We start from the raw sequence: 24,149 nt of genomic DNA, 5'->3' as shown, positions 1-24,149 counted from the left end.
GTTTATACAGTAACCTGCTCACATGAGTCACATTACAGCAGGGGTGTCAAACTCATTTTAGCTCAGGGGCCACATGGAGGAAAATCTATTTCCACGTGGACGGGACGGGTAAAATCATGGCATGATAACTTAAAAATATGACTATGACAACTTCAGAGTACTTTCTTTATTTTACTTTGGCCAAAAATAGAACGAGCACATTCTGAAAATTTACATATCACAAATAATCCTCTTGACAAAACACTTTTATTATAGTTATGGTAGTTAAAAATGTAGAGGGGAAAAATGGCGCATTTTCAAAAACACCTTAAAAAACACAATGAATTTAGACTTAATCTCAGTGTTTCTATTAAACTTTAAGTTCCAACCCATCTAGGATTGAACAAAAAACAAAATAAAGCATGAATACCGTAATTTCCGGACTATAAGGCGCACCTGACTATAAGCCGCACCAGCTAAATTTAGGGGAAAATACAGATTGCTCCATATATAAGCTGCAGGCGTTTTGATGTGTAATTACCGTAGTATATAGGGGTTCCTGCTACCACGGAGGGGATTGTCGGGACAGAGATGACTGTTTGGGAACGCAAAGCGTCTCATTTATTAACAATAAATCTTTCAATCATTCAATCAAACTTTCACATCTTTGACATGGCGAACAGCATTCGTGCAGAGTACAAATAATACAACGGTGCAAAGTAATACAAAGTGCTCGCCTGTAACACGGCAGTAAAAGTGCAGTCCCGCGGCCGTTTACGTTATCAAAATAACCAGCCTACTACCGGTATATGAAAAGTCAGTCTTTAAACATTGTGTCATCGTCTTCCTCCTGCGTACTAAAACCACCGAAATCCTCTTCGTCTGTGTCGGAGAAGAACAGGTCCAAAATGTCGTCGTCAGCCACTCTCTCTCCTTTGTTCTCGCTCTCAAAACCTTCCTCTTCGTCAGTGGAATCAACGGCTCCGGCTTCGTCAGCCGTTACGCCGTCCTCTTCATCATCACGACGCAGCAGTCCAGCTTTTTGAAAGCCGTTGATGATCGTGGATGTTTTCACACTTTTCCATGCCGTCAGGATCCACTGGCAGACTTGAGCAAAAGTTGCTTTTCGCATGCGACCAGTTTTGGTGAATGATTTCTCACCGTTAGTCGTCCATGCCTCCCACTGAACTCGTAGTGCCACTTTAAAAGCACGATTCACAGTGATGTCCAGTGGCTGCAAATGCTTCGTTGTGCCCCCAGGAATCACAGCTGGAATAGAGTTTGTGCTCTTGATGGCTGCTCTCACAGAATCTGTTATATGGGCCCTCATGCTGTCCAAAATGAGCAGTGCTTTTTTTTTGCGAAAAAATCCCCCAGGTCGCTTGCCATAGCACTCATTCAGCCATTCCTTCATAACGCTTTCCATCATCCACCCTTTCTGGTTGACTTTTACGGAGATGTCTTTCGGGAATTTTTCATTTGGCATAGTAATCCGTTTAAAAATCACCATCGGTGGAAGCTTTAGTCCGGATGCTGTGCAGCCCAGAACACAAGTGAAATGTGTTCTCTCATGGCCAGTTGTTCTCAGTGTGATGGACGATTCACCTTTTTTGTTAACAGTCCTTGTGAGAGGCAAGTCAAAGGACAGAGGCACTTCATCCATGTTCATTATCTCGTCCGGTCCGATGGAATATTCGTCTATCTTTCTTTGTGTGAATTCGCGGAAGTTTGTTATTTTCTCCTTGTGGTCGGGAGGGAGTTGCTGACTCAGAGTCGTCCGTGCCCTAATGGACAGTCCTTTTCGTCTCATAAATCTGAGACACCATGATGGTCCACCTCTAAAATCTTCAATATTCATTTCTTTGGCGGTTGTTTGGGCTTTCAGTCGGATCTGCACGGTGGAAACACCCCGGCCGTCTGCTCTCTGTGTGTTCACCCAGTCCTCAAGAAAGTTTTCAAGTTCCAGCCATCTGCTTTTATTACCTCTGAAGAATTTTTCTGTCTTTTTGCATTGAATCAGTTCTTCATGCTGCCGTCTCCAACGTCTCACCATTGATTCATTGATGTCAAGGGTACGTGCAGCAGCTCTATTTCCTTCTTTGACAGCCAGACCGATTACCTTTAACTTAAAAGCAGCATCATATGCACTTCTCCGTTTGTTTTCCATATTGAGGGTGTTTGCATGAACACTTCCTTCGCGCAAACTGTCGCTGACGCTCTCCTACTCTTTGTTTTGCTCTCGTTACCTGGCGCCAGATGTCTGCCTCGGTCTCGCGCATCCTCGGTAGTGCGCGCCCCTGGTTACCGTAAGCCGCACCGTTGTATAAGCCGCAGGGACCAGAACGAGGGAAAAAAGTAGCGGCTTATAGTCCGAAAATTACGGTAAAAACTATTCTATGTATCAACTACCTCATTTGTCATTTCCACATATTAATCCTGTGCTAACTCAACAAACCATACAAACTGAGGTAGAAACTATTCAAGAGTGTTGAGTTACTTCCTGTCTTCTAGACATAATGTGTATTGATAGAAAAATAAAAGCTGTGCAATGTGTGAACAATTTCAACAAAGCACAAATAAAAAGTTCAAAGACTGACAGTATTGCAGTAAATCACACACTGTTCACTTTCTTTACATTTGCACAGAAGACAATCATTTTCACAGAACTATATCAGTGTGCAGTGTCTCATGCTGCATTTTAAGTGGGGTTACTGATTGCTTATTTTACTCCTGTTTTACGTTGGGTGGAGGGGGAGGAGTCACAGCCCCGCTTTACTGTGTACCTCTTGCTTGGTATACTTGCTATGCAATTTGCTTGCCTAACAGAATTGGTTTTGCGACATCCAGCGGACACATTTAGAACTCATCTCACGGGCCGGATTGAACCTGTTAGGGAGGTGGGGGTTGGGTTGTGGGTGTTGGGGGTTAATTGTTCATATGTCTCTGATTTGCACATCAATCAGTCTGAGGAGTAAAAGTTGGCTCTTAGTTATGTAAACAGTTACCAAGCATCCCAAAGTCAGTTTTGATACATGTCAACTTTGCAGTGAAAAAGGGTGTAGTGCAGGTTTTTGAGCGTGCACAAACTTGACACATGAGGCCCCAGGTCCCTGGACTGAAGAAGGAGTAACCAAGCACTTGAAGCATCATCTATCTTACTGTTCAGGAAGGTTTCAGATACAGAGAAGACATGGGGTCATGAGTAGATAAGATTATTAATTATTATTTTATTATTGATTATTAACCTACTCAGTGGCCTAGTGGTTAGAGTGTCCGTCCTGAGATCGGTAGGTTGGGAGTTCAAATCCCGGCCGAGTCATACCAAAGACTATAAAAATGGGACCCATTACCTCCCTGCTTGGCACTCAGCATCAAGGGTTGGAATTGGGGGTTAAATCACCAAAATGATTCCCGGGCGCAGCCACCGCTGCTGCCCACTGCTCCCCTCACCTCCCAGGGGGTGATCAAGGGTGATGGGTCAAATGCAGAGAATAATTTCGCCACACCTAGTGTGTGTGTGTGACAATCATTGGTACTTTAACTTTTTAACTTTATGCTTCAAATAATCCAAGTTTGTATGAATACCTCAGATATTTGTGAAAGAAGCAGTGAGGAGGTCCTGGGTAGGGTGGATGTCACCACATATGAGCAACATACCACAAACTAAACAGCTAATTGGTTATTTTCCCTTGTGTGTTCTTATGTGTTTTACTGTGTCTGCATTATGTGGGAACCTTTTACAGCACACTGAACAACTAAATGGTTTTTCTCCAGTGTGTGTTCTCGTGTCGACACAAAAAACTGTTTTGATGAAAGTTTTTACCACAAACTGAACAATTAAATTGTCTTAGTCCAGTGTGTGTTCTCATGTGTCAAGTCAATATTCTCTTAACAGAAAAGCTTTTGCCACAAACTGAACACTTACATGGTTTTTAATCTCGGTGTGTACTCATGTGTTTAATCAAACTGCACTTAACAGAAAAGCCTTTGCTACAAACTGAACAACTAAATGGTTTTTCACCAGTGTGTGTTCTCATGTGTTGAGTCAAATGTCTCTTAACAGAACAGCTTTTACCACAAACTGAACAATTAAATGGTTTTTCACCTGTGTGTGTTCTCATGTGTTGAGTCAAATTGCTATTTAGAGAAAAGCTGTTGCCACAAACTGAACACTTAAATGTTTTTTCACCTGTGTGTGTTCTCATGTGTTGAGTCAAATTGCTATTTTGAGAAAAGCTGTTGCCACAAACTGAACAATTAAATGTTTTTTCACCTGTGTGTGTTCTCATGTGTTGAGTCAAATTGCTATTTTTAGAAAAGCTGTTGCCACAGACTGAACAATTAAATGGTTTTTCACCTGTGTGTGTTCTCATGTGTTGAGTCAAAGAGCTATTTTGAGAAAAGCTGTTGCCACAAACTGAACACTTAAATGGTTTTTCACCTGTGTGTGTTCTTATGTGTTCAGTCAAATGGCTCTTTTTAGTAAAACGTTGACCACAAACTGAGCAGCTCAAACATGTTTTACCTCTCTTCTTTGTAGAGCATTCAGAGTGTTTGTTGTCAGTGTGAGTCCTCATATCACCTTCACAGTCTGTGTCGCTGCTCAAAGGTTCTTCAACCTCGTCTTCAGCCTCACTATCTGATAGTGGAGCTAAGAGGTTGTCTACTTGTGGTTTCTCTTCATCATCTTCAGTCTTCACAAAGAGAATATTCAGTGGAAACTTGGTGTAATCAGCTTCCTCTCGTCCTAGAAGACACTCTCCCTCCTGAGTGATGCAGAGTTCCTCCTCTTCCTTTTTAATGCAGGGTGGTTGTGGAGTCTCCTGCTTCAAAGTGGAGCTCCCCCCTAACTGAGGGGAAACTTCTTCTGGATTACCGATCAGCTGCTGGACGTCTGCAAGACACAAACAACAAAAACACACTTTCTTCTATGTACTGTATGTGTGTGTAGTAGGGTTGTACAGTATACTGCTACTAATAAAGTATTGTGGTACTAATCAATTGAAATCGGTACTACTCGGCCGTCGATTAGTTACAACTTGGTCACTTTAATTATTATTTCCACAGGGCACAACCAGACATCCACCAGTGTTTCCCCAAAATTAATTTATTTGTGGCGGCCCGCCACGAAAGAATTACGTCCGCCACAAATGGATTTTTCGGCTTTTGACTCGCTCGACCGCTCATAAAAGCAATGGGACTGTCTGTGAATGTTGCTTGTAGTTACAACTCCGGTGCAGTAGGTGGCAGTAGCCTACTATGCATTGTAACTCCGCCAATAGCACTTAATTCACCTGGTGGGCCAGAAGAAGAAGAAGAAGAAGAAGAAGAAGAAGAAGACGAAGAAGACGAAGACGGACGGACGGGATCAAAATACGAGGGTAATATAGGTTATAGGTAGATAGGTTATAGCTGCATCGCTCGTGGCTCGTCATATATTTAACGTTAATCCGCGATTTCACCGAGCGTTTCACTGACGGTGAGCAGCCTGACGCTGCTTCATTAACACCGCCGCTGTTTGACTCGGGTCGGGGGCAGACGCACGTAATAACAATCACCTGTTTTCATACCGACGAGCTAACGTGTCCAGGTTATAACCCTGTTGTCAATAAACACACGTGGAGACGGTGCTTCAGATACTACATTAATACTCAAGCTAAAATGTCCACTGTCCACTGCAGCATGTGAATGCAATGAAAAGAATACAATCTGAGCCAACCAGCTGTTAAAATGTTGTCCAGGTTAATGTTTTGGCCATTAAAAGCCCTTCATTTCAAGATTTCAACTGTGATCGGGCTTTAAACAGGTGGCTGACCTGTTCAGATGGGAATAACTGCTACTGGTCAAATAATGTGAAATAGCATTTAATTTTACATGTATGCAATGCCATTTAAATGTAATTATAGATAATAATAATAATAATAATAAATACTGTGTAGTGTTGTAAATAGTCAACGGGAAGGATTTTAGTAAGATATAAGCCATGAGCACTACACAGCCAGAAAAAAACCTAGGCAGGACAAGTAAAAATATTGGGGCAAGTAGATTTGAGAAGTCGGGCAAGTAGAAAAAAACCTTAACGTTGAACCCTGCATGTGTTGAGCTGCTGCCGCTTAAGGTAAGACGGCACTGTACATAGAGCGCTTCTGCTCGTTAGTAATAAATCCTAATGTTGGATGTTCACGACCTGTTCAGCAGCAGCAGGAGGAGGAGGACGTTGACTGACTGTGGCAGGACACCTCTGCCTCTGTTTCACTTCATGTTGCTGGTAAATAATATGGTTGTAGTAGTAGGCTAAAGTTAAATTATTTAGTATTCACTAATTAAAGGGGCAGAGCTTTAAAAGACATTTTAGCTTTTATACTTTATAAGATATATTTTTTGTAAGAACCACAATTAATAAATATTTCGCCCCCCCCCCCCCCCACCACCACAAATAGATGCCTGTCCTGTGGGAAACACTGATTATCATTAAACACCTTTAACTTGTTAACAAAAACATATATTTCATAAATAAGTAAATATAAATGATATATATGAATGAGGTAGATCCCCACGACTTGATCAATTGAAAAGTAGCTCGCCTGCAGAAAAACTGTGAGCACCCCTGGTATACAGGTTTTGACCGAGGACAGCAGCATGGACATATCATATGCTATGAGTGCATTAATGTCACTCTATATTGTTTTTGCTGTCCAGTACCCAAAGGAACTGAGAAAAACTCTTATTTTCATTGAAAGATTTGTGTTGGGGATCAAGGACCACAGTGTTGTACCCATTACAGTGAAGAGACTATACAACTGTGTCGGAAGTGGGGAGTAGTGAGTAGATGTGTTGCAGCATGGGATTTCATGCTCTATGTTCTTGTTAATGGTCAAATTCCTGCTGCTGCCCTTTGTTTGTACATATTGATAAAAAAAATAATCCCTTATTTAATACATATTTTGGACCAATACATTTTGTTTGATTTTGGCATAGTGACGTCTCTAGATTTCCATTATTGTTACAATACGTAACATTTTGGGTACTTATTACATAACACTGAAAAGTATTTCAACATTATTTTAATCAATGTGAAAACTTTGTGGGATTCCCTCACTTTCTCATGATTCTGTTCCACTGTCACAATTAGTACATACAGTATGTACACTGATTCTTTTCATTGGACCATGCATTATTTTATTGTTTGTACAATAAGGCGCAGTAAATGCAGTAAGTTCACCTTGGATTGATTGAACTAAAACTATTTTGTGTCTCTTTCTGCCATGTCACCATTGCTGGAGATTTATTTACACAAATTCACCTACTGAGGACAGCCTGATGTGTCTGGCCTGTCATGTTGCTGATTCCACTGGACCTATGCTGACTTTTGACCTGTTCTCCCCTGGGACCTACACAGCCTCTCCTGTTTTGTTGGACTATCTTTAAATAAATGTTTTTCTCATTAAAATGTTTTGAATGTTTGTTCAATGTCAACATGATAAATGACCACAATATAATATGAACTAAACTGATCTGTAGAATACAATATGGTTCTTTATAGAACCCTCAGAAGACAAGACGGTTATCGGTGAAAACCTTTGAAAAGGGATGTTTTTAGAACCCCCTGTGTCAGGTCTAGATGAAACCCTTGAAACATGAAAGAGTTCTTAGTGGAACTCCCTGTGTGGGTTCTAGATGAAACCCTTGAAATACGAAAGGGTTCTTAGTGGAACTCCCTGCGTGGGTTCTAGATGAAACCCTTGAAATACAAAAGGGTTCTTAGTGGAACTCCCTGTGTGGGTTCTAGATGAAACCCTTGAAACATGAAAGGGTTCTTAGTGGAACTCCCTGCATGGGTTCTAGATGAAACCCTTGACAAACAAAAGGGTTCTTAGTGGAACTCCCTGTGTGGGTTCTAGATGAAACCCTTGAAATATGAAAGGGTTCTTAGTGGAACTCCCTGCGTGGGTTCTAGATGAAACCCTTGAAATACGAAAGGGTTATTAGTGGAACTCCCTGTGTGGGTTCTAGATGAAACCATTGAAACATGAAAGGGTTCTTAGTGGAACTCCCTGTGTGGGTTCTAGATGAAGCCCCTTGAAACATGAAATGGTTCTTAGTGGAACTCTCTGCATGGGTTCTAGATGAAACCCTTGACAAACAAAAGGGTTCTTAGTGGAACTCCCTGCGTGGGTTCTAGATGAAACCCTTGACAAACAAAAGGGTTCTTAGTGGAACTACCTGTGTGGGTTCTAGAAGAAACCCTTGAAACATGAAAGGGTTCTTAGTGGAACTCCCTGCATGGGTTCTAGATGAAACCCTTGACAAACGAAAGGGTTCTTAGTGGAACTCCCTGTGTGGGTTCTAGATGAAACCCTTGAAACATGAAAGGGTTCTTAGTGGAACTCCTTGCATGGGTTTTGGATGAAACCCTTGACAAACGAAAGGGTTCTTAGAGGAACTCCCAGCATGGGTTCTAGATGAAACCCTTGACAAACGAAAGGGTTCTTAGTGGAACTCCCTGTGTGGGTTCTAGATGAAACCCTTGAAACATGAAAGGGTTCTTCGTGGAACTCCCTGTGTGGGTTCTAGATGAAACCCTTGAAACATGAAAGGGTTCTTAGTGGAACTCCCAGCATGGGTTCTAGATGAAACCCTTGACAAACGAAAGGGTTCTTAGTGGAACTCCCTGTGTGGGTTCTAGATGAAACCCTTGACAAACGAAAGGGTTCTTAGTGGAACTCCCTGTGTGGGTTCTAGATGAAACCCTTGAAACATGAACGGGTTCTTAGTGGAACTCCCTGCATGGGTTCTAGATGAAACCCTTGACAAACGAAAGGGTTCTTAGTGGAACTCCCTGTGTGGGTTCTAGATGAAACCCTTGAAATACGAAAGGGTTCTTAGTGGAACTCCCTGCGTGGGTTCTAGATGAAACCCTTGAAATACAAAAGGGTTCTTTGTGGAACTCCCTGGGTGGGTTCTAGATGAAACCCTTGAAACATGAAAGGGTTCTTAGTGAAACTCCCTGCATGGGTTCTAGATGAAACCCTTGACAAACAAAAGGGTTCTTAGTGGAACTCCCTGCGTGGGTTCTAGATGAAACCCTTGAAATACGAAAGGGTTCTTAGTGGAACTCCCTGTGTGGGTTCTAGATGAAACCCTTGAAATACGAAAGGGTTCTTAGTGGAACTCCCTGTGTGGGTTCTAGATGAAACCCTTGAAATACAAAAGGGTTATTAGTGGAACTCCCTGTGTGGGTTCTAGATTAAACCATTGAAACATGAAAGGGTTCTTAGTGGAACTCCCTGTGTGGGTTCTAGATGAAACCCTTGAAACATGAAATGGTTCTTAGTGGAACTCTCTGCATGGGTTCTAGATGAAACCCTTGAAAAACGAAAGGGTTCTTAGTGGAACTCCCTGCGTGGGTTCTAGATGAAACCCTTGAAATACAAAAGGGTTCTTAGTGGAACTCCCTGTGTGGGTTCTAGATGAAACACTTGAAACATGAAAGGGTTCTTAGTGGAACTCCCTGTGTGGGTTCTAGATGAAACCCTTGAAACATGAAAGGGTTCTTAGTGGAACTCCCTGTGTGGGTTCTAGATGAAACCCTTGAAACATGAAAGGGTTCTTAGTGGAACTCCCTGCATGGGTTCTAGATTAAACCCTTGACAAACAAAAGGGTTCTTAGTGGAACTCCCTGCATGGGTTCTAGATGAAACCCTTGACAAACGAAAGGGTTCTTAGTGGAACTCCCTGTGTGGGTTCTAGATGAAACCCTTGAAATACGAAAGGGTTCTTAGTGGAACTCCCTGCGTGGGTTCTAGATGACACCCTTGAAATACAAAAGGGTTCTTAGTGGAACTCCCTGTGTGGGTTCTAGATGAAACTCTTGAAATACGAAAGGGTTCTTAGTGGAACTCCCTGTGTGGGTTCTAGATGAAACCCTTGAAATACAAAAGGGTTATTAGTGGAACTCCCTGTGTGGGTTCTAGATGAAACCATTGAAACATGAAAGGGTTCTTAGTGGAACTCCCTGTGTGGGTTCTAGATGAAACCCTTGAAACATGAAATGGTTCTTAGTGGAACTCTCTGCATGGGTTCTAGATGAAACCCTTGACAAACGAAAGGGTTCTTAGTGGAACTCCCTGCGTGGGTTCTAGATGAAACCCTTGACAAACAAAAGGGTTCTTAGTGGAACTACCTGTGTGGGTTCTAGAAGAAACCCTTGAAACATGAAAGGGTTCTTAGTGGAACTCCCTGTGTGGGTTCTAGATGAAACCCTTGAAACATGAAAGGGTTCTTAGTGGAACTCCCTGCATGGGTTCTAGATGAAACCCTTGACAAACAAAAGGGTTCTTAGTGGAACTCCCTGTGTGGGTTCTAGATGAAACCCTTGAAACATGAAAGGGTTCTTAGTGGAACTCCTTGCATGGGTTTCAGATGAAACCCTTGACAAACGAAAGGGTTCTTAGTGGAGCTCCCTGTGTTGGTTCTAGATGAAACCCTTGAAATACGAAAGGGTTCTTAGTGAAACTCCCTGCGTGGGTTCTAGATGAAACCCTTGAAATACAAAAGGGTTCTTAGTGGAACTCCCTGTGTGGGTTCTAGATGAAACCCTTGAAACATGAAAGGGTTCTTAGTGGAACTCCCTGCATGGGTTCTAGATGAAACCCTTGACAAACAAAAGGGTTCTTAGTGGAACTCCCTGCGTGGGTTCTAGATGAAACCCTTGAAATACGAAAGGGTTCTTAGTGGAACTCCCTGTGTGGGTTCTAGATGAAACCCTTGAAATACGAAAGGGTTCTTAGTGGAACTCCCTGTGTGGGTTCTAGATGAAACCCTTGAAATACAAAAGGGTTATTAGTGGAACTCCCTGTGTGGGTTCTAGATTAAACCTTTGAAACATGAAAGGGTTCTTAGTGGAACTCCCTGTGTGGGTTCTAGATGAAACCCTTGAAACATGAAATGGTTCTTAGTGGAACTCTCTGCATGGGTTCTAGATGAAACCCTTGAAAAACGAAAGGGTTCTTAGTGGAACTCCCTGCGTGGGTTCTAGATGAAACCCTTGAAATACAAAAGGGTTCTTAGTGGAACTCCCTGTGTGGGTTCTAGATGAAACACTTGAAACATGAAAGGGTTCTTAGTGGAACTCCCTGTGTGGGTTCTAGATGAAACCCTTGAAACATGAAAGGGTTCTTAGTGGAACTCCCTGTGTGGGTTCTAGATGAAACCCTTGAAACATGAAAGGGTTCTTAGTGGAACTCCCTGCATGGGTTTTAGATGAAACCCTTGACAAACGAAAGGGTTCTTAGTGGAACTGCCTGTGTGGGTTCTAGATGAAACCCTTGAAATACGAAAGGGTTCTTAGTGGAACTCCCTGTGTGGGTTCTAGATTAAACCCTTGAAATACGAAAGGGTTCTTAGTGGAACTCCCTGCGTGGGTTCTAGATGAAACCCTTGAAATACAAAAGGGTTCTTAGTGGAACTCCCTGTGTGGGTTCTAGATGAAACCCTTGAAACATGAAAGGGTTATTAGTGGAACTCCCTGCATGGGTTCTAGATGAAACCCTTGACAAACGAAAGGGTTCTTAGTGGAACTCCCTGTGTGGGTTCTAGATGAAACCCTTGAAATACGAAAGGGTTCTTAGTGGAACTCCCTGCGTGGGTTCTAGATGAAACCCTTGAAATACAAAAGGGTTCTTAGTGGAACTCCCTGTGTGGGTTCTAGATGAAACCCTTGAAATACGAAAGGGTTCTTAGTGGAACTCCCTGTGTGGGTTCTAGATGAAACCCTTGACAAACGAAAGGGTTCTTAGTGGAACTCCCTGTGTGGGTTCTAGATGAAACCCTTGAAACATGAAAGGGTTCTTAGTGGAACTCCCTGCATGGGTTTTAGATGAAACCCTTGACAAACGAAAGGGTTCTTAGTGGAACTCCCTGTGTGGGTTCTAGATGAAACCCTTGAAATACGAAAGGGTTCTTAGTGGAACTCCCTGCGTGGGTTCTAGATGAAACCCTTGAAATACAAAAGGGTTCTTAGTGGAACTCCCTGTGTGGGTTCTAGATGAAACCCTTGAAACATGAAAGGGTTCTTAGTGGAACTCCTTGCATGGGTTCTAGATGAAACCCTTGACAAACGAAAGGGTTATTAGTGGAACTCCCTGTGTGGGTTCTAGATGAAACCATTGAAACATGAAAGGGTTCTTAGTGGAACTCCCTGTGTGGGTTCTAGATGAAACCCTTGAAACATGAAATGGTTCTTAGTGGAACTCTCTGCATGGGTTCTAGATGAAACCCTTGACAAACGAAAGGGTTCTTAGTGGAACTCCCTGCGTGGGTTCTAGATGAAACCCTTGACAAACAAAAGGGTTCTTAGTGGAACTACCTGTGTGGGTTCTAGAAGAAACCCTTGAAACATGAAAGGGTTCTTAGTGGAACTCCCTGTGTGGGTTCTAGATGAAACCCTTGAAACATGAAAGGGTTCTTAGTGGAACTCCCTGCATGGGTTCTAGATGAAACCCTTGACAAACAAAAGGGTTCTTAGTGGAACTCCCTGTGTGGGTTCTAGATGAAACCCTTGAAACATGAAAGGGTTCTTAGTGGAACTCCTTGCATGGGTTTCAGATGAAACCCTTGACAAACGAAAGGGTTCTTAGTGGAGCTCCCTGTGTTGGTTCTAGATGAAACCCTTGAAATACGAAAGGGTTCTTAGTGAAACTCCCTGCGTGGGTTCTAGATGAAACCCTTGAAATACAAAAGGGTTCTTAGTGGAACTCCCTGTGTGGGTTCTAGATGAAACCCTTGAAACATGAAAGGGTTCTTAGTGGAACTCCCTGCATGGGTTCTAGATGAAACCCTTGACAAACAAAAGGGTTCTTAGTGGAACTCCCTGCGTGGGTTCTAGATGAAACCCTTGAAATACGAAAGGGTTCTTAGTGGAACTCCCTGTGTGGGTTCTAGATGAAACCCTTGAAATACGAAAGGGTTCTTAGTGGAACTCCCTGTGTGGGTTCTAGATGAAACCCTTGAAATACAAAAGGGTTATTAGTGGAACTCCCTGTGTGGGTTCTAGATTAAACCTTTGAAACATGAAAGGGTTCTTAGTGGAACTCCCTGTGTGGGTTCTAGATGAAACCCTTGAAACATGAAATGGTTCTTAGTGGAACTCTCTGCATGGGTTCTAGATGAAACCCTTGAAAAACGAAAGGGTTCTTAGTGGAACTCCCTGCGTGGGTTCTAGATGAAACCCTTGAAATACAAAAGGGTTCTTAGTGGAACTCCCTGTGTGGGTTCTAGATGAAACACTTGAAACATGAAAGGGTTCTTAGTGGAACTCCCTGTGTGGGTTCTAGATGAAACCCTTGAAACATGAAAGGGTTCTTAGTGGAACTCCCTGTGTGGGTTCTAGATGAAACCCTTGAAACATGAAAGGGTTCTTAGTGGAACTCCCTGCATGGGTTTTAGATGAAACCCTTGACAAACGAAAGGGTTCTTAGTGGAACTGCCTGTGTGGGTTCTAGATGAAACCCTTGAAATACGAAAGGGTTCTTAGTGGAACTCCCTGTGTGGGTTCTAGATTAAACCCTTGAAATACGAAAGGGTTCTTAGTGGAACTCCCTGCGTGGGTTCTAGATGAAACCCTTGAAATACAAAAGGGTTCTTAGTGGAACTCCCTGTGTGGGTTCTAGATGAAACCCTTGAAACATGAAAGGGTTATTAGTGGAACTCCCTGCATGGGTTCTAGATGAAACCCTTGACAAACGAAAGGGTTCTTAGTGGAACTCCCTGTGTGGGTTCTAGATGAAACCCTTGAAATACGAAAGGGTTCTTAGTGGAACTCCCTGCGTGGGTTCTAGATGAAACCCTTGAAATACAAAAGGGTTCTTAGTGGAACTCCCTGTGTGGGTTCTAGATGAAACCCTTGAAATACGAAAGGGTTCTTAGTGGAACTCCCTGTGTGGGTTCTAGATGAAACCCTTGACAAACGAAAGGGTTCTTAGTGGAACTCCCTGTGTGGGTTCTAGATGAAACCCTTGAAACATGAAAGGGTTCTTAGTGGAACTCCCTGCATGGGTTTTAGATGAAACCCTTGACAAACGAAAGGGTTCTTAGTGGAACTCCCTGTGTGGGTTCTAGATGAAACCCTTGAAATACGAAAGGGTTCTTAGTGGAACTCCCTGTGTGGGTTCTAGATGAAACCCTTGACAAACGAAAGGGTTCTTAGTGGAACTCCCTGTGTGGGTTCTAGATGAAACCCTTGAAACATGAAAGGGTTCTTAGTGGAACTCCTTGCATGGGTTCTAGATGAAACCCTTGACAAACGAAAGGGTTCTTAGTGGAACTCCCTGTGTGGGTTCTAGATGAAACCCTTGAAATACAAAAGGGTTCTTAGTGGAACTCCCTGTGTGGGTTCTAGAAGAAACCATTGAAACATGAAAGGGTTCTTAGTGGAACTCCCTGTGTGGGTTCTAGATGAAACCCTTGAAACATGAAATGGTTCTTAGTGGAACTCTCTGCATGGGTTCTAGATGAAACCCTTGATAAACGAAAGGGTTCTTAGTGGAACTCGCTGAGTGGGTTCTAGATGAAACCCTTGAAATAGAAAAGGGTTCTTAGTGGAACTCCCTGTGTGGGTTCTAGATGAAACCCTTGAAACATGAAAGGGTTCTTAGTGGAACTCCCTGCATGGGTTCTAGATGAAACCCTTGACAAACGAAAGGGTTCTTAGTGGAACTCCCTGTGTGGGTTCTAGATGAAACCCTTGAAATACGAAAGGGTTCTTAGTGGAACTCCCTGCGTGGGTTCTAGATGAAACCCTTGAAATACAAAAGGGTTCTTAGTGGAACTCCCTGTGTGGGTTCTAGATGAAACCCTTGAAATACGAAAGGGTTCTTAGTGGAACTCCCTGTGTGGGTTCTAGATGAAACCCTTGAAACATGAATGGGTTCTTAGTGGAACTCCCTGCATGGGTTTTAGATGAAACCCTTGACAAACGAAAGGGTTCTTAGTGGAACTCCCTGTGTGGGTTCTAGATGAAACCCTTGAAATACAAAAGGGTTCTTAGTGGAACTCCCTGCGTGGGTTCTAGATGAAACCCTTGAAATACAAAAGGGTTCTTAGTGGAACTCCCTGGGTGGGTTCTAGATGAAACCCTTGAAACATGAAAGGGTTCTTAGTGGAACCTTACACACACAGTTCTAGGTATAACCCTTCATGTTGGGTTCTAGGTAGAACCCTCCAAAAGGGTTCCAGGTGGAACCTTTATAAAAAGGTTCTACCTGGAGCCAAAAAGGCTTCTCCTATGAGGACGAGCAAAAGAACCTTATATGGTTCTACTTAGCACTTGTATTTCTAAGAGTGTGAGTGATAAGCAGATCAAGCAATTAGCACTATTGCTAAGTGCTAAACAAAAAATACAAAGTATATTCCATCCAATCTCGATTAATATGACTTTTTATTTAGGTTAAGGCAGTTTTCCGGTGCAGGATACTACTGCGGTAACTTCTGACAAACATTTCCGCCATTTTTAATCGAGGTAAAAATGCTAACAGGTTCTTTGTTTACATTGTTCAACAAAGTCGGCTAATTTCTATTTTTAGGGCTTGGAATTCAAACAGCTTTCAAATGAGGGAACGCAACACACTCACCTTCATCTTCGCTTTTCAGATTGTTCTCCGTTGGTGGCGCTGATTCTCTTTCATCTTCTCTTTTAGCGGACGTCGCCATCTTAGCATAGCAGTAGTCGTCCATCTTCTATCACGTCTTCAATCTTCACTTCACATAACACGCCGTCGCTCCACACTCAAAGTCCGTTTGGTGGGCTTAAGAAAAGGCGAATAGTTGAGGTATTTGATGCTATTTTTGAATCTATAAGATCGTAAATGTGAAACTTCTCCGCTTAGTCCGCCATCTTGGACTTCCCGCTTTACCACTGTTCCATGTGTTTGCGCATGCGCCAGAAGTGTGCAACTTCCGATCCACAACTGCACTTTAAAAAATAAAATACCTTTTAAATAACTAGCGGCCCTTTTCATCTTTTCTTGCATTTCTGGCTCATAATTGAAGTGCTCCTTATCGCAAAAACATTTTTGGTATCAAAATACTTTGGAGATAGAAATTAAACAAAAATCGACAATGTTGTATTCTGTCTTTTAGTGGGTTCAAGCAAACGGCAAGTTGTTTGACAAAGTAAGTCTTGTGAAAGTGTGAAACTAATACAATAATCAACCAGAGCTTACAATTAGTCTGACATGCAAAAAAGAAAACACATAGATTTCACAAACATATCAGAAGTAATCATACCTCGTTGGCCTCATAAACTCCAAGGGAATAAAGTTTATTTTCAATCCGAGACTCCATTAACGTCTTCCACATCAAACACTTGTCGTCTCATGCTGCTTCCTTAATTCCCTCACATATTAATTGTCCCCCCAACAACGTGACCAAACCGGAAACAAAACATATATTCCCCACTCAATTGACATGGGTTTGTAACAAAAATAAAGTCAACATAAACTTGCATGAATTAACCCAAGGAATCACATTTTTAATCACATTATGTGTACAATATGAACTTATCTTTATGCATTGTATTTATTTATTCTCACCAACTATGACATTATATATCAAATATACATGTTGCTTCTGTCAGCAGCTACACTGACATTGATGTGTCTCTGACAACTGAACACATTTTTATAACTTATAACAAAATGTGTTTATACAGTAACCTGCTCACATGAGTCACATTACAGCAGGGGTGTCAAACTCATTTTAGCTCAGGGGCCGCATGGAGGAAAATCTATTTCCACGTGGGCGGGACGGGTAAAATCATGGCATGATAACTTAAAAATACGACTATGACAACTTCAGATTGTTTTCTTTATTTTACTTCGGCCCAAAATAGAACAAGCACATTCTGAAAAAGTACATATCACAAATAATCCTATGGACAAAACACTTCAAGTTAGTTGAACAATTAGAGGTAAAACATGGTGCATTTTCAAAAACACCTTGAAGAACAAAATGAATTTAGACTTAATCTCAGTGTTTCTATTAAACTTTAAGTCACAACTCATCTAGGATTGAACAAAAAAACTTAATAAAGCATGAATAAAAACTATTCTATGTATCAACTACCTCCTTTGTCATTTCCACATTTTAAGTGGGGTTGCTGATTGGTTATTTTACTCCTGTTTTACATTGGGTGGAGGGGGAGGAGTCACAGCCCCGTTTTACCGTGTACCTCTTGCTTGGTATACTTGCTCGCCCCCATATAAACTATTTGCTTGCCTAACAGAATTGCTATTGCGACATCCAGTGGACACAATTAGAACAGCAGTTTCTTTCATTAAAAATGCAGCTGAATTTTACTCTTCGCACACTCATCTCGCGGGCCGGATTGAACCTGTTATGCCCGAATGTCGAGGGAGGCGGGGGTTGGGTTGTGGGTGTTGGGGGTTAATTGTTCATATGTCTCTGATTTGCACATCAATCAGTCTGAGGAGTAAAAGTTGGCACTTTGTTATGCAAACAGTTACCCAGCATCACTTATACATCAACGTCAGTTTTGATACATCTCAACTTTGCAGTGAAAAAGGGTGTAGTGCAGGTTTTTGAGCGTGCACAAACTTGACACATGAGGCCCCAGGTCCCTGGACTGAAGAAGGAGTAACCAAGCACTTGAAGCATCATCTATCTTACTGTTCAGGAAGGTTTCAGATACAGAGAAGACATGGGGTCATGAGTAGATAAGATTATGCTTCAACTAATCCAAGTTTGTATGAATACCTCAGATATTTGTGAAAGAAGCAGTGAGGAGGTCCTGGGTAGGGTGGATGTCGCCACATATGAGCAACATACCACAAACTAAACAGCTAATTGGTTATTTTCCCTTGTGTGTTTTACTGCGGCTGCTTTATGTCTGAACTTTTTACAGCACACTGAACAACTAAATGGTTTTTCTCCTGTGTGTGTTCTCATGTGTTTAGTCAAATCGCTCTTATCAGAAAAGCTTTTGCCACAAACTGAACAACTAAATGTTTTTTCTCTTGTGTGTGTTCTCATGTGCTTAGTCAAAGAGGAACTGTGAGAAAAGCGTTTGCCACAAACTGAACAATTAAATGGTTTTTCACCTGTGTGTGTTCTCATGTGTTCAGTCAAACCACGATTTCGAAAAAAGCTTTTGCCACAAACTGAGCAACTGAATGTTTTTTCTCCTGTGTGTGTTCTCATGTGTTTAGTCAAATTGCTCTTAATAGAAAAGCTTTTGCCACAAAATGAACACTTCAATGTTTTTTCACCTGTGTGTGTTCTCATGTGGTAAGTCAAATCGATATTTCGAGAAAAGCTTTTGCCACATACTGAACAACTAAATGGTTTTTCACCTGTGTGTGTTCTCATGTGTTGAGTCAAATTGCTCTTACCAGAAAAGCTTCTGCCACAAACTGAACACTTAAATGGTTTTTCACCTGTGTGTGTTCTCATGTGTTGAGTCAACTTGCTCTTACCAGAAAAGCTTTTGCCACAAACTGAACAATTAAAAGGTTTTTCTCCTGTGTGTGTTCTCATGTGATAAAATAATTGGCTGTTTTTAGTAAAACTTTCAGCACAAACCGAGCAGCTCAAACATGTTTTACCTCTCTTCTTTGTAGAGCATTCAGAGTGTTTGTTGTCAGTGTGAGTCCTCATATCACCTTCACAGTCTTTATCGGTGCTCAAAGGTTCTTCAACCTCGTCTTCAGCCTTACTATCTGATAGTGGAGCTAAGAGGTTGTCTACTTGTGGTTTCTCTTCATCATCTTCAGTCTTCACAGAGAGAATACTCAGTGGAAACTTGGTGTCATCAGCTTCGTCTCGTCCTAGAAGACACTCTCCCTCCTGAGTGATGCAGAGTTCCTCCTCTTCCTTTTTAATGCAGGGTGGTTGTGGAGTCTCCTGCTTCAAAGTGGAGCTCCCCCCTAACTGAGGGGAAACTTCTTCTGGATTATCGATCATCTGATGGACGTCTGCAAGACACAAACAACAAAAACACACTTTCTTTTATGTACTGTATGTGTGTGTAGTAGGGTTGTACAGTATACTGCTACTAATAAAGTATAGTGGTACTAATCAATTGAAATCGGTACTATAGCACCTTTGAAAAGTACCGTAATCGTTCTTTCATCTGAATGCTGCTGTGAGGCGGTGACTACCTCCAGGGCCCATGTTTTGTCGGGGGTAACACTGGGTCCATAAAGCTCCGCTCTTTGGTCGGAAGGACGAGGCCGTCGATTAGTTACAACTTGCTCACTTTATTTATTATTTCCACAGGGCACAACCGGACATCCACCATGCTATTAACACTCCTGCACATGCTACCACTACCTCTCCTTACTCGCCCACTCACTCACTCAGCCCACATACTGCCACTCTTAAAGGTGCACACACACATACACTACTCTCACAACAGCTGCTTTAAAACACGCCTCGCCAAATGTGGTGATTAGTATTACCACCTTTGCTTCAGACTTAGGTCAACATTTAAATAATAAGCATTCAGATCTGCACAAGGAGTTTAAATAGTGACAGGTATAATGTAGTTGTTACACCTGTCCTGCTGCTCTCTCTTTACTCGCCCGCTCACTCACTGACGTCACTCAGACAACACGTTGACATTCTCACAAACACACATACTACTCTCATAAGTTAACCAGCTCCCCTGCTGTGCACATGTACAAAACCCAAAAGCAGTGAAGTTGTCACGTTGTGTAAATGGTAAATAAAAAGAGAATACAATGATTTGCAAATCCTTTTCAACTTATATTCAATTGAATAGACTGCAAAGACAAAATATTTAATGCCCGAACTGAGAAACTATTTTGTCTTGCAAATAATCAATAACTCAGAATTTAATGGCAGCAACGCATTGCAAACAAGTTGGTACGGGGGCATTTTTACCACTGTGTTACATGGCCTTTCCTTTTAACAACACTCAGTGTTTCATGGCCATTCATTTAGTGCCTTGCCAGAATGATGGATCAATGTTTACATGACTTGTCATAGACTCAGAAAAGTTCAGCTAGAATCACAGAAAGTAGAAAACATCTGCTTCCATGGACATTAGGATACTACAAACTAACAGTGAGGAAAAAGTCAATATTGAAATACATCGCAAAACTAAAAAAGATAATATCTATCTGAAAGAAGTCTGTAGTTAAGAAGTAGAGAACTTTTTTAGATATTAAATGCAAGAAATTGGATCCACTTTCTGTACAATTGCAATGATCATTTTATTTACTTTGTTTTTGACACAATTTGTCCAATAAATAATAACTATCAACAAGTATACATTTATACAACATTCATTTTAAGCAGTTTTTTGAATTTTTCAGTGACTTTGTAAAAATGTCAGTAAAACTCCATGTCACAATATTACAATAGACTATTGTATCGTGACTCAAGTACCGTGATACATAGTTTATCATGAAGTCCTTTCCAATACCTCGTCTAGGGCTGGACAATTATGGCAAAACATAATTTAATATTTCGAGGGATTTTGGAATCACGATAAATAACTACTGGTAAATTATTTATTACTTTGAAAATGTAAAAATAGTATCACCAAAACTCAATTTTAAACATACTCTAAAAGAACAACCAGATATACATTAGTAACAAATTAATAACACATAAATTAAAAATCATAGTAACAATAAATGAAAATGACTATAGCAATATGATAAACTAATCTAATTCGGGTTTTCTGTTTAAATTTTTCTGAATTCCTTTTCTTGAATATTCGTGTCACACCCTGGTGAAAGTTGTCTTTTCGAATTTGGGGCTTTGTTTAATTTCAGGCACATTTTTAACATAAACTATCTGTTATTAAAACATATCATACCATACCACCACCAAAGGAATTCAGTACCGTATTTTCCGCACTATTAGCCGCACCTAAAAACCACAAATTTACTCAAAAGCTGACAGTGCGGCTTATAACCCGGTGCGCTTTATATATGGATTAATATTAAGATTCATTTTCATAAAGTTTCGGTCTCGCAACTACGGTAAACAGCCGCCATCTTTTTTCCCCGTAGAAGAGGAAGTGCTTCTTCTTCTACGCAAGCAACCGCCAAGGTAAGCACCCGCCCCCAGAGAAGAGGAAGCGCTTCTTCTTCTACTGTAAGCAACCACCCGCCCGCGTAGAAGAAGAAGAAGCGCGCGGATATTACGTTTAATTTCCTTTGTGTGTTTACATCTGTAAAGACCACAAAATGGCTCCTACTAAGCGACAGGTTTCCGGTTCATGAAAAGACGCAATCTCTCCATCCGCACACGGACTACTATTTCACAGCAACTGCCTAAAGACTTTCAAGAAAAGCTGGCTACTTTCCGTGCATATTGTAAAAACAAGATAGCTGAAAAAAAAGATCCGGCCAGAGAACATTATCAACATGGACGAGGTTCCACTGACTTTTGATATTCCTGTGAACCGCACTGTGGATACAACGGGAGCACGTACGGTGAATATTCGCACCACAGGGAATGAGAAGTCATCCTTCACTGTGGTTCTAGCTTGCCATGCTAATGGCCAGAAACTTCCACCCATGGTGATATTCAAAAGGAAGACCTTGCCAAAAGAGACCTTTCCAGCCGGCGTCATCATAAAAGCTAACTCGAAGGGATGGATGGATGAAGAAAAGATGAGCGAGTGGTTAAGGGAAGTTTACGCGAAGAGGCCGGGTGGCTTTTTTCACGCAGCTCTGTCCATGTTGATATACGACTCCATGCGCGCCCACATCACGCTGGTTTTTAATATATTATTAAAGTTTGACTGACCTATCTGACTGTTTTTTTGACATTCCTTTAGCGCAGTTAGATGCGGCTTACAACACGGGGCCGGCTTATAGGTGGACAAAGTTTTGAAATATGCCGTTCATTGAAGGCGCGGCTTATAACCCAGGGCGCCTTATGGTGCGGAAAATACGGTACAACTTTTTTTTAGAAAAACACGAATACAAAAATTTGAAATAAATACAAATATTTAAAGAGGCTCAGATGTTTGTAACTTAGACTTAGACTTATTTTTATTGTCATTCAAATGTGAACTTTACAGTACAACAAAAACACTACCAGCTATCTTATTTTACCATTAGTGTTTGAACAAAGCATACATTTATTATTTTCTTGTTCTTTATTACCTCCAATCCTCTGCACGTTGATGTAGACATGTGGTCCAGTCTTCTCTTCACATCTCTTACTCTTCCCCAACATCTCTTCTTTCACATCATTCTTTTCTTTACACAAGCGCTTGTTTTGCTCTTCCACTTTCTTCATTTGACTTTTGCATTCTTTCATCTCCTCTGATGTGAACTCCACTGCCTTCTTCAAGCTAACAATCATGGCGGCTCTTTCTTTACATTCTTCAACAAGGTCGGCTCATTTACACTTTAAGGGCTTGAAATAGTTTTCAAATGACAAAACTTCAAGTCACTCACCTTCATCTTTCGTCTTTATCTCCGTTGGTGATTTGCTGGAAGTTGATTCTCTTTCATGTTCTCTTTTAGCGGACGTCGCCATCTTAGCATAGCAGTAGTCGTCCATCTTCTATCACGTCTTCAATCTTCACTTCACATATCGCTCCAAACTCAATGCACGTTTCGTGGCTTTGGAAAATACCAATTGAGATATTTGTTGCTATATTTGCTGTGAATCATATGACTTTAAGATCGTGAATTCGAAGAATCTCCGAACAACCATAGCATGCGGTCTTCCTCTTTTTGCTTGGCTTCAAGTACATTTGCGCATGCGCTAGAAGCCCGCCACTTCCGTTTCCTACTCCACAGCAGTGGTTTTTTTCAAAATAAACGCATTTTAATCTTGTTTTAAAACTGGTTGGCAAAAGTATCTAACATTAAATAATGGACAACTACTGTTTGAAAATAAAATATATATATATACAAGCATGGCTGTTGTTCAAACCAGAAAAAGGGCAAACATTGAAGAAAAAAAAATCATACATTTTAAACACTACAAGAAATACAGAAATATTTTTTCAATCCACTTAGTTGTTTTAGTTAAAAACCTTTAGAAAGTCAAATGATGACTCTGAATAAAGAAGAAAAGCACTAAGAGTGTAGATCTCCACCAGGACCAATCCTATTGTTCACGTGCTACTAAATTGTGTGCCATCTCATGTGTATCGTGTGCTGGTATGACAATAAACTTCCATGAATCCTGTCAAACACCAGACAGTTAGTAATATGGTTTCACATAAAAATGTTGGTGAAACTGCTCATTTCTACCTAGCGATAGGTGGCTCTAACTGTAGTGCTAATCACTCACCAGCAGAAAGCCCTCATCACACTGCTAATCAATAACTACCATCTTAGGCACTTAACATCACTAATCGCCAGTTAACAGCTATCATACTAAATGTCAACTATCTTAAATGCTGACATGAAAACAAGACACATTAACGTCTTTCCCCATTACAAACATCATAACACAATCTAAACTTATATAAACACATTACTGTCTGAGCATATAAGATATTCAATTGTGTTACATCACAATTTATTATATTGAAATTAGCCATGTGATTAAGATGGGCACGGTCTGACCAATCACAAGTCAGTAGGAGCTGCTTTGTTCTCGTGTTTGGAGAAAGCGGAAGAGCGATTGTCAGCCTGACATTGATGTGTCTCTGAGAACTGAACACATTTTTATAACTTATAACAAAATGTGTTTATACAGTAACCTGCTCACATGAGTCACATTACAGCAGGGGTGTCAAACTCATTTTAGCTCAGGGGCCGCATGGAGGAAAATCTATTTCCACGTGGGCGGGACGGGTAAAATCATGGCATGATAACTTAAAAATATGACTATGACAACTTCAGAGTACTTTCTTTATTTTACTTTGGCCAAAAATAGAACGAGCACATTCTGAAAATTTACATATCACAAATAATCCTCTTGACAAAACACTTTTATTATAGTTATGGTAGTTAAAAATGTAGAGGGAAAAAATGGCGCATTTTCAAAAACACCTTAAAAAACACAATGAATTTAGACTTAATCTCAGTGTTTCTATTAAACTTTAAGTTCCAACCCATCTAGGATTGAACAAAAAACAAAATAAAGCATGAATACCGTAATTTCCGGACTATAAGCCGCACCTGACTATAAGCCGCACCAGCTAAATT

At 41.1% G+C, this 24,149-nt stretch overlaps 3 protein-coding genes across 3 annotated transcripts in view; all 3 read right to left on the bottom strand.

The window, feature by feature from the left end:
- Positions 1-15,787, bottom strand: part of LOC140679658 (uncharacterized) — a 28,896-nt gene extending 13,109 nt beyond the window's left edge. The window contains exon 1 of the mRNA XM_072915505.1: positions 15,609-15,787. Coding sequence (XP_072771606.1) covers positions 15,609-15,711 — 103 coding nt within the window. The 5' untranslated portion in view covers positions 15,712-15,787. The remainder of the gene's footprint in view (positions 1-15,608) is intronic.
- LOC133619253 (uncharacterized) lies at positions 3,912-15,485 on the bottom strand. The gene is made up of 2 exons (XM_072915485.1): positions 15,452-15,485; positions 3,912-4,873 (listed from the first exon to the last, which is right to left on the bottom strand). The coding sequence occupies exons 1-2, from the start codon at positions 15,483-15,485 to the stop codon at positions 3,912-3,914; spliced, it is 996 nt and encodes a 331-aa protein (XP_072771586.1).
- Positions 15,788-16,857: 1,070 nt separating the features above from the next.
- Positions 16,858-24,149, bottom strand: part of LOC140679657 (uncharacterized) — a 60,912-nt gene continuing 53,620 nt past the window's right edge. Inside the window, exons 2-3 of the mRNA XM_072915504.1 lie at positions 18,694-18,968; positions 16,858-18,603 (exon numbers count right to left, since the gene is read on the bottom strand). Coding sequence (XP_072771605.1) covers positions 17,830-18,603; positions 18,694-18,968 — 1,049 coding nt within the window. The 3' untranslated portion in view covers positions 16,858-17,829. The remainder of the gene's footprint in view (positions 18,604-18,693; positions 18,969-24,149) is intronic.

The sequence above is a fragment of the Nerophis lumbriciformis genome, linkage group LG20 (assembly GCF_033978685.3).
Source record: "Nerophis lumbriciformis linkage group LG20, RoL_Nlum_v2.1, whole genome shotgun sequence".
NCBI classification, from domain to species: Eukaryota; Metazoa; Chordata; class Actinopteri; order Syngnathiformes; family Syngnathidae; genus Nerophis; species Nerophis lumbriciformis.
Note: the sequence above shows the minus strand (reverse complement) of the source record. Positions and strands in the feature narration are given on the sequence as shown.

What these genes read in the sequence shown, in the direction of transcription:
- LOC133619253 (XM_072915485.1), bottom strand. Translation starts at nt 15,485, where the DNA reads ATGGCGGAAATGTTTGTCAGAAGTTACCGCAGTA. An exon ending in TGTCAGAAGTTACCGCAGTA is followed by an intron (nt 4,874 to 15,451) that starts GTATCCTGCACC and finishes TGTGTCTTGCAG; the next exon opens with ACGTCCAGCAGCTGATCGGT.